Raw genomic sequence first — 9,973 nt, 5'->3', positions numbered from 1 at the left:
AAGGGAGATGACCTGGAGAAGCCTACTCGTCCTGTCTTCTGAGGTTTGCCACCAACCTGCTAATTGTCGATTGCTCTCAATCCACTATAGTCACTCTCCTCTCTGAACCACCCCCCCCCCCCCCACACACACACACGCACACCCGCACACGAAAAAGAACAACAACAACAACATACCCAGTATAATCCCACAGGTGGGGGCACCCACACGAAAAAAAAAGAAGAAAAAGAAAAAGCAAGAATTAATGTGGTTCGTTTCATCTGCTAGGATAGCTGTTGGTCACCACGCTAATGCTATTTAATTCATTTGTATTATCCGTTTCTTCAGTGTCCTATTTCTTCTGATTTACCGTTTACGAACGAAGTGTACTCCCTCTTCCTGTATGCATAATGCAGTTTGGAAAAAGTTATATTTGTTTCTGGGTAGTAATCCTCGGATAGACTAGTGATCTCTAATAATATCTCATAATGCCCATATACCAAAAGTTATATTTGTTTCTGGCTCATCAAACCAGCAAATGTGGTGGGGAGCGTCATTTAGACTTGCACCATCAAATGGTGCATGTTGCATAATATACTCATTTGGGTGCAGCGTACTGACTATTGATTGGATGTGACTGAAGTTATTACTTGATAGCTTATTTCTTCTGTTTGTTAAAATAGACTTGTAGGAAACAATAAATTCGATGGCTTTAATGGAGTAATCTCTATCCTTAAGTAACATAAGCCCCCACTATGTTGTTGCATGAGTTTGTGGTAGAATTCCTCTAGGATTTACGTAGACAAAATCTGAATCCAAGTTCAGCAATAACTTGAATTTCCCCAGGAACAAGTTTTGAGTTTTGAGTTTTACTGTTATAGAATCTTTTGGGAAGAAATCAGGTATTTATAACACTTTTAGGAATCTGCTAAAAGATGTCTTTCAAAGCAGACAACTTTTTGACACACACTTCCAACTGTCACCTTTTAAAATAAAGTTACCTTCTCTTCTAATTCCAATCGCTAACATTATCAACTTTGATTTTCAGATGTTCAGGTACAAAATTAAACTCAGTGATGCACGTAAAGCATGGATGAAGAATCCTGAGGTGTTGCCCAACTGTTCAACGGGCTTCCATTTGCCCCCTGAGCATGATGATCTTTCCCAGGTTGGAATATCAGACCTGATGTGTCTATACACTAGGAAGAGACTGTCATTAGGGGTCTTAATATGCTTTTCTTTTTTCTGTTTCGCAGGAATACGTTTCACCACTCAAGTTGCTGCACTTTTATCGTACTAATGTTTCTATCTGAGCCAATATTCTAAGAGGAACATTGACAAGAGCATTCACAACTATGATATGTGTAGAATGAGACTTTACAGCTGTGATATGTGTAGAATGAGACTTTACAACTGTGATATGTGTAGAATTTAAACCAATTGTTGCTAACCTTTTCTGTAAATGTCACGTGCTTGTTGAGACTACTGTTGCTAAAGTAGTTGTGTATACATTGTAGAGATGAATTTCTTACAGCAGATTGTTTTCCCATAGAAGTATGTAAACCTGTTTGCTAAAGATGCATGTGAAGGTGTTTGGATTGGCTTAAAAGCTGGTCAAATTATAGCTTAAACGCACCTTTTACATAACAGAGTTGGGAAATACCAACTTCTTTAGGGTTGAGGTTATATCAATTTTGGGCCATGGAGCTATGCTACTATCTGTAATCTGTTGAATATTTTTCACATGTTCAGTTCTTTTGGAGTCAGAAGTTGATTGCTTCAGAACATCTGTTGGTGCAAACATAGGACTTTGTCACGATTTCGGATTCTAAGAGCTCATTTCTGCTTTAAATTATCCCAACTATGTTTCCTACTCAGTGTATTAGATGATGATTAGTATATGGTGCAGGAATGTTTTAATTGTGCACCTGATTGCAAGGTTTTTACTCCGTCCATCTTAATTTGCTAAATGTTTGAGTACTCCAATTCTTAAACACACAGGTTTATGAATATTCAATGAAATCTTTACTACTTCAAATTTAACACTTAACGAATGTTTTAATTAACTAATCATAGTCAGGAAGGTAACCATCTTTTGTACGGATTCTTTAGGGGGTGGGGCGTCACACATTTCCCTTAATTGAACCCTCTCAGCTGTGATTTTTCTTGTGTAGACCTTTGGAGTTAAACACTTTAGAACACTTAGACAAATAAATTAACCTTGGAATTGTTATGTGGCGATTCTGTTTAATTAATTAACGTTTAACTTGCAGATCAAGTGTATCTAGGATCTAGCGGTGCGTTTGATCTTATTATATGTACTTTTTTGGCATATGTATATATAGTTCAAATTGAAAGTAATTGATTCACTTAAACCCGTAAACCTGCCCTAAATATGCTTTTGTTGGTTTGAAATGAAATTGCTGATCTATTAATTCACCGCAAAAAGATTCTCGAGATGTTCCATATTTTAGGGCGATTCCGATATAATGCAAAACTAAATGAAATTGACCTTCTTTCAAAAAAAAAAAAGGAAGCTTTTTTAAGTTGAAAAAATTAATAGTATCTCAAAATGGATTGTCCATTATTTTGATTTGGAAAAACTTTTCTTCTATGAAATATTATTTTTCTATTTACTTATTATTTAGTAAATTATTTTGCATTTAATATAGTCAAACTAGCCGTTAACTGGCCGTTGGAGCAACACCTATATAAACATGGTCTTTGAAGAGCTAAAGACATAATTTTTTGACTCAACTTTCTGAATCTTCTTCTTCCTCCTATATGCTGAGTTTCTTTATTGAATTTTCTGCTATTTTTGTTCCATTTTAATAACGAGAAGAGCTTGTTGAATCTTGGGAGATACGCCTAATTTATTCTTTATTGTGTAGGCAAAATATCCTTAAGGACAGGGTTCTTGACATGCCTCAAGCTTTGATAAATCCTATTCTCCATACTCAATTTTTCCAACAATCTTAAGGATATTTACACGTTATTATGGAGAATACTAATTACAATATTTCCGCTGATACTCCTATGCTGGATGCACAAATTATTCTTGTAATTGTTCTAATTCCACTTGGCGGTATATCGATGTTCATCCATCTTTTCTTCAGAGAAGGTAAAGGTTGCAATTGTTCAACTTAGCATATTCGTCGTATCAATGATATCGTCGTATCAATGATATCGTCGTATCAATGATATGGAATAAATCATCAAGTGCTCAATGTTGATAACTTGGTATGTTTTCTCTCAGTTATTTATAATTTTTGGTGAAATGGTCACTACAAGAATTTTGATTTTTAACGACCATTTTTTAACGAAGGGGTATGAATTTGGTCGTTATAGTTGTATCAATAGCGATCACATTTTTTTTCCGGTCGTTAAAGTTCATTTTTAGTTTAATATTAACAAAGGGATAATATTCGGTCCTTAAAAGTTATAAATCCGATCGTTAAAAATAAAAATAATAAGAAAAAATAACGCTAACTTTTCCGATTTTCCCCCCAACTCACGATCAGCTCACCCTGCACGTCACTTTCCCCTCTTTGTTTGCCCAACCCACAATTTTCCAAACCCACTTTTCTTTCTATTTTATCATGGGATCACTTGCAATTCTCTAAAGCATCAGACTTTGTGTTCCTCTCTACAACCTAGGGTTTCATTCTTTCTTCTTCTCAAGGTAAACTCTAAACTTGCAGTACTATTGTGAAATTGGTTACTTTTTTTTTTTTTATATATTCCAATTATCTGTTTTTTAGGTATTGGTTCTTCTTCTAATTACATGTTCTACAATTTTATAATTATATGTATATTTGTAAGAACATTCGCCCTAGAAACTTGAATTGGCCGAAGAGAAAAAAGTGACGATGGGGTTATAGAACTCTCATTGGTGTTGTTGTCTTTTTCAATTCAATAAGAATTACTATTAAAAGGATTGATTGATTTCTTAAACAAATCTTCTGAGATAAAGGTGCAATTTACTCCATTTTTTAATAGGAAAGTAACTTACATTGCTGATGAATGTTAGGAGTTTCTTTTTTTTTTTTCTTTTTTATTGAATATTGTTCGTTATATGTCAACTATGTGTATTCTCTTGTAGAGCAGATTATTTTTTAACTAGGTTTTATTTTGAGGAAAATCATAGTTTTATCGAGACAATATGTTTCTCATATCTGGTTGTGATTGTATTATAAAATTGTTTTGGTGATATAAGAATTCTCTAACTTCCTCTCTAATTGTACTAATTGGAAGGGGAAAAAAACCATTTTTCTCATTTTTGAATTGATATTACCTGTTTTCTTGGCCTTCAATGACTATTCATGGTTTATGTATAGCAACGTTCAATCATAATTATAAGAGTTGTATAATTTCAAGTTACTTGGTAAAAGTTCCTGAAGTAATTCACATCATGTGCATTTTCTTGCTTCAAAGCTGCAGTCCCGTGAGAAAAACATTTGTCCTGTAGCTTGCAACAATTAAATGAAATAGTTGTCGAAGAGATCACTATAGCAGTATTACACTTTTGTAAGACAAAATCTAACAGCTATTCGCTGTGAGCAACCTTTTTCTGTCTAATGTCTAAACCATATCTAGTCTGCTTCCACTCAGAATGGACAAGAACAACTGCAATATATGCATTGCAAACAAAATAGTGTGCATGATAAATAGACTCAATTGTATAATTTGAAGATCATACACTACAATAGAGCTCAAAAGATGGCAAAAGTTCAATCAAGAATTAGTATCAGCTGGTTGATCAAAAGGCTTGTTAGAGCTTCCTTGTTCCATTTTAATCTGTCCTCCATCTATCATTACAGAACCTGAATTTCCACCCTGATAAAACTCATTCAATGAGAAAATTGTTATGACTATGCAACTTGTTTTCCATTTATAAATGCACAGATAATGCTCTAAACCATCAAGCTTGTTGATTCTGCAAATGTCGACTCTACTTCTCTTAGGCGCTCCTCTGTTTTCATGTCTTCCTGATAATTTGAATGAAAACAAACTATTAGTATTGATGCAGCTCCATATGGTATCAGTAAACAAAATGATCGACAAGGATTAAGCAGGAATGAAAGAAGACATCTCATTTAAGATCTTTAATTTTCACATATTAACAAGGATTTTTGAATCAGTCCTGCAAAATATAATGTCATGTCAAGAACGATTATGTGTATAACTCAGTTTCTTCTTCTTTTTCTATCTCTGCTGATTTTTAGACATTTGTAAATGAGTTAAATGTTCATCTTTTTAATCCATCTTTCAAGGGACTTATTCCAATAATACCATCAAAGAATAGTAAACTAATAGTACTGGTTTCTCTCAGGGAAGGCACAAAATACTTCACTGTTTATACCCTTGTTTGGTTCCTGTTAGGGGGTATTTACTTGATGGAATTTGGTTCGTCTCATTTAATATAGTGGCGTTATCTGTTCTGGTTATAACTCACTTCCAATTTTCTATCTGGTTCATACATTAGCGGACAAATACCAGTATGCAACAATTTTTTATCCCTCATGTCCATTTTGTCATTGCAGTTTTAGTATGTTGAACTCCTTTTTTCTTTTACATGTTTCCCTTATGTTCTGTTGAATCAATTACTTGTCTGGTAGCATCTCTTTGACTGTAAACTTTACTATTTCTTCATGGCAATGGAATCTTCGATATTGGGATATTAGAGCGCACACTACAATAATTCTGAACTCTAGTAAGCCTCCCCTTTTCTGCAGAAGCAATAATAAAGGATCAACTGGAGTTCTTTTGTTGCATTTCATGTTATTATAAGTTATATTCAATGATGTATGCAGTATTTGACATAGATTTTCTTGCATATTTAATGTCACTTCTTGCTGACTTAGTTACTTTAGTATCTGGTATGTCTAGTTCAAACGCCTCCATTTTGACAAAACCATATTGATCCTTAAATAACTTCAGCCAATTCTTGAATTGAATTTGACTTTTATATATGAAACCAATTCAAGAATCAAGAATATAAGGTTAATAATGGAAAATAATATTTTCATTTGATACACACAATTAAATTTTTATTTTTCTAGTTTATAAGATAAGTTTAATATTTAAAGATACTTGTGAAATATTGTAGGACAAATTTGACAGTGATGATATAAATGATCAACGAGATCATGTCTTGAAACATATGAGAATTTATGGAACAATTGGAGAGGAACGATGCACAAGAATATTAAGTCTAAGCCATTCCGTTATGCTCTAAAAGATGTGCCAGAGGGGGTAGACAAGAGTGATTGGGAATGGCTAGTCAAGGAGCATTTTCTTACTGAAAAATTTAAGGTATGATTTCATAACTATTTATTAACATTGTCTAATATTAAGTGGCTAACTAGAATTTTGCCGGTATGTTGTTAATTTAGGAGACAAGTACAAGAAACTCGGTCAATAGATCTAAGTTGAGTATGCCTCATCGTACGGGTAGTAAGCCAATTAGGGAGATCATTAATGAATTGGTGAGTAAATCTTATAATTCTATTAAGAAACCTCATCTTTGTTACAAAGATTTCTTTGACTTGTTTATTTAAATGTGAAGGGAGGTAAAGATGGTAATCCACCAGATGTGGCAACTATTTTTTTTGAGACTCGTAAAAAGAACAACAAGCTTGTCGAACCTGAAAACAATGAGAAATATGTATGTTTATTGATAAATTTCATTTTACATTATTTATTTACCGTGTTGTATTATTTTGATTAAATTATTATTCATTTTACAGGATAAAATCAAAGAATTGGTGCAATCTGAATCGTCTCTTACAAACATTGAGGTTGTAGAACGGTGCTTCGGACCTCAACGAAAGAGCCATATAGTTGGATTTGGTGGTGGGATAACCGCTAAGGAGTTGAAAGGTGGTAACTCCTCTAAAGCTGTATTGTTGGAAAAGCTGAATGCTACTCTAAAGAAAATGAATTACTAAAAGGACGTTTGGATGGGCTAGAGAGTAAATATGATGAGCTAGGGAGTAAATACGCACAACTTGCAAAAATAGTGTTTGATCAGCCTTCATCACCATCTTCAAGTGATCAATAGATTGAATCATTTAACAGGTTAGAAGATTGAAAATCCTATTTTACTATGTGATGAAAATATTGCAATGCTCGTGTGAATTTTATCTTTATGTCATTAAGGTTTATGAATAAATAAAAACATAGTCAATGAAACACGTGATAAGCAAGAATGAAGTTTCAAATATTATGTACATATGTAGGTTACAATCAGGGGTGGATCCACTTAGTATGTTTTGGTTCACATGAACCCATTCTCCGACCCAACATTCAGTACTATGCTGTACATAGAGACAGTACTTTAGTTTCTCTAATCCTGTATCCTCGCGTTGCTATAGGAATCTAGATGAGAATTATGAAGAAAAGAAGAAAGAGTTTCCAAATTGGGTTTGCAGTCAGCAACTTTGATCTTTGTGTTCTATATTTCCATTTAAGCTTAACTGATCTTGAATTTTGATTGAAAGATTCATTTGATATTGTGCATTTTCCTATATTCTATCTTCTACCCGTTGATCCAATTTATATGCGACATTTTCTGTTTTGGGATGCCCCAAATATGATTTTCAAAAATTCAAAATAATGTTCAACTAATTATTTGAATTTGAACTCTGATGAGATGCTATTCTATCAAACTGACTTTTCAAGAACTATTCAAATACTTTTATCCGGTGGTTAGCGCTGATGTGTCTTAGCAACTTGTAGTATCTCCTTTAATTTTGTAATTTATACTACAACTATTGTTGTCTAATTATTGAATTTTGTTAGCCTTTTGCAACCCAAAAAACATGGAGCCTTGCCCTTGAGTTGTTATAGTTCAGGTGTTAATCACTTGAAGAAACTGTAGAAAATAATTCATTTCCTTTTTAATGCTTGAGCGGCAAAATTAATATCTATGCTTTCCAGTGAATGCTCAGTGACAATCTCAATATCAGCGCCTGGTGTTCTTGTTATCACAGCAGCAGCAAATGTTGTTAGACCTCAGGTGGTTAGCGCTGATGTGTCTTAGCGACACTAGTAAGGGAACTCTAACCATTCCAAGTTATAGAATGAGCGTAAAGGGTCCAGTAACTAGGATTGCAAGCAATTAAAATTGTGTTCATCCTGAGACGTTCATTTAAGATGTTAATGTTTGTTGTTGGTTTTATGTGAAACAACAAAAATTAATAAGGGTAAGAGAAACGAAATTACTTTATCGGCAATTAGTTTCGACAGCAACGTGATTCATTCTTTGGTTCTAAATCTCTCCTATTGGTTCTTGGTTTTCTTCTTCTTCTTAATCTGTAGAATTTCATGAAGCTCTATATGGGATTTGCTTCCCAGAAGTCACACTCATTGTGCAGGTTCTAGTGTGACAAGATTGGGTTATGTATAACTATCATTTAGTCATCTTACTATCATTGTCTTCAGATATAGGAAATTTAATGTGTCGTATTCTTGCTACAATACTATATGTCGTTATGTCATTTGATCTTTGTATTTTTTCACTTCCTTGTTTATAACCATCAGTGTAGCCTTTAATGGATCTAATTTTTTTTCTTTAGTTGTTTATTCTTTGTGACTAATGGCATAAATTTGTTGCTTTAACAGATCAAAAAATTGAAGTCCGAAGAACCTATCCTTGAAGAAAGTGTAAAGCAAGTTGAAGTATAAGAGGTTTTGGTTCGTCAGCGATGGTTTAAAGACACTGTCTTATCATGTACATATATATGCTGCAATTTTACTTTCTCTTTTTAGGAATTGTTCAAAATGATGCTTGACTCACCTCACTTTATGCTTCAAGTAGCCTCCTGGCTGATTTGCATTATTTTTACTAAGATGGGTTTCTTACGAATTGGATTGGTTTTTGGTAAATATGATACTTTAGTTCTTTGTATTAACAAGATATCAAGTATTTGATTTATTTCCAATGTTGTTGAGCGTGTATGCAAGCATATAAATAATAATTATTTTTCATTTAATTTAAATTTTCTTAATTATATTTATTACATTTTCATATTAGCGTAAAAAAATGTAGTCATTAAAACTCTTTAACGACAGGTTTCTCAAACAGATAAATGACTATTAACGAAGAGAATTTTGGCTGTTAAAAGTGATTATACAATTAACGAAGGGAATATCGGTCGCTAAAAACACTCGAATTGACTTAATACGTTGTTTCCATTAAAGACTTTCAACGACCGGATAAAAAATTAGCGAGGGAAAAATTCTGTCGCTAAAAAGCACGAATAACGACCGGAAATTATGCTGTCGCTAAGGAATCCTTAACGACCGGATTGTAAACCGGTCGTTAACTTTTAACGTCGGGACTTTTAACGACCGGTGACGACCGGATTTTTTCCGGTCGTTATCAACTTATAACGACCGGATTTGGACTTTTAACGACCAGATTTCCCTTCGCTAATGGCCCATTTTCTTGTAGTGGGTATTTATTCTTTTTGTTCTCTTTTAACTATCACTACTAAAAAAATCATGTTTTAGCGATGGATAAATTCTGTAGCTAAACAGAAAAATTCGTCGTTAATCAAATTTAGCGACGGATTATCAAGAAATTCTGCTAGCTGCGAGCGTTTTAGCGACATATTAGCGACGACGTTCGTAGCTAATTCCAGTTTTTTTTGTAGTATATGAGATTTAGTTTTATTTTGGTTACCATTCACCTATATAAAAATTATATATAATTTTAATTAACTAGAATCTTGATTGTATAGTATGTGGTTCAGTTTGTTTGCATTTTATCTGCTCAGTTGATACATATAAGATCGAAGAAAGTGACTCTCTTAAGTTTCTGTGAATTTTATTTTTTGAAATGATGGAAAGGTCATGTTGTACTTTTGTATCCATTAATCTTTAAAATGGTGAAAAAATTATGTTAAGTTGATCTAGTGGAAATGATATTAACACTCTATTTGGATCATTGTTCCCCATCGTTTTATAATGTATTGTATTGTATTGTATC

General features: G+C 33.3%; 2 protein-coding genes across 2 annotated transcripts in view; both read left to right on the top strand.

The window, feature by feature from the left end:
• LOC109215809 overlaps positions 1–1,807 on the top strand; it is a 3,953-nt gene extending 2,146 nt beyond the window's left edge. Inside the window, exons 2-3 of the mRNA XM_019379923.1 lie at positions 840–1,147; positions 1,236–1,807. Coding sequence (XP_019235468.1) covers positions 840–1,147; positions 1,236–1,292 — 365 coding nt within the window. The 3' untranslated portion in view covers positions 1,293–1,807. The remainder of the gene's footprint in view (positions 1–839; positions 1,148–1,235) is intronic.
• Positions 1,808–3,474: 1,667 nt separating this feature from the next.
• On the top strand, positions 3,475–8,848 carry LOC109215811. Its single transcript, XM_019379924.1, has 6 exons — positions 3,475–3,661; positions 6,089–6,294; positions 6,375–6,467; positions 6,548–6,646; positions 6,729–7,059; positions 8,605–8,848. Exons 2-5 carry the CDS (start codon positions 6,175–6,177, stop codon positions 6,927–6,929), a joined length of 513 nt encoding a protein of 170 aa, XP_019235469.1. The 5' UTR covers positions 3,475–3,661; positions 6,089–6,174; the 3' UTR covers positions 6,930–7,059; positions 8,605–8,848.
• The last annotated feature ends 1,125 nt before the right edge of the window (positions 8,849–9,973 follow it).

The sequence above is a fragment of the Nicotiana attenuata genome, unplaced genomic scaffold (genome assembly GCF_001879085.1).
Source record: "Nicotiana attenuata strain UT unplaced genomic scaffold, NIATTr2, whole genome shotgun sequence".
Lineage (NCBI taxonomy): Eukaryota > Viridiplantae > Streptophyta > Magnoliopsida > Solanales > Solanaceae > Nicotiana > Nicotiana attenuata.
The sequence above is the reverse complement of the archived record's forward strand: the minus strand, read 5'-3'. Positions and strand labels throughout refer to the sequence as shown.

What these genes read in the sequence shown, in the direction of transcription:
- LOC109215811 (XM_019379924.1), top strand. Translation starts at nt 6,175, where the DNA reads ATGCACAAGAATATTAAGTCTAAGCCATTCCGTTATGCTCTAAAAGAT. An exon ending in TTCTTACTGAAAAATTTAAG is followed by an intron (nt 6,295 to 6,374) that starts GTATGATTTCAT and finishes TTGTTAATTTAG; the next exon opens with GAGACAAGTACAAGAAACTC. An exon ending in CTGAAAACAATGAGAAATAT is followed by an intron (nt 6,647 to 6,728) that starts GTATGTTTATTG and finishes TTCATTTTACAG; the next exon opens with GATAAAATCAAAGAATTGGT.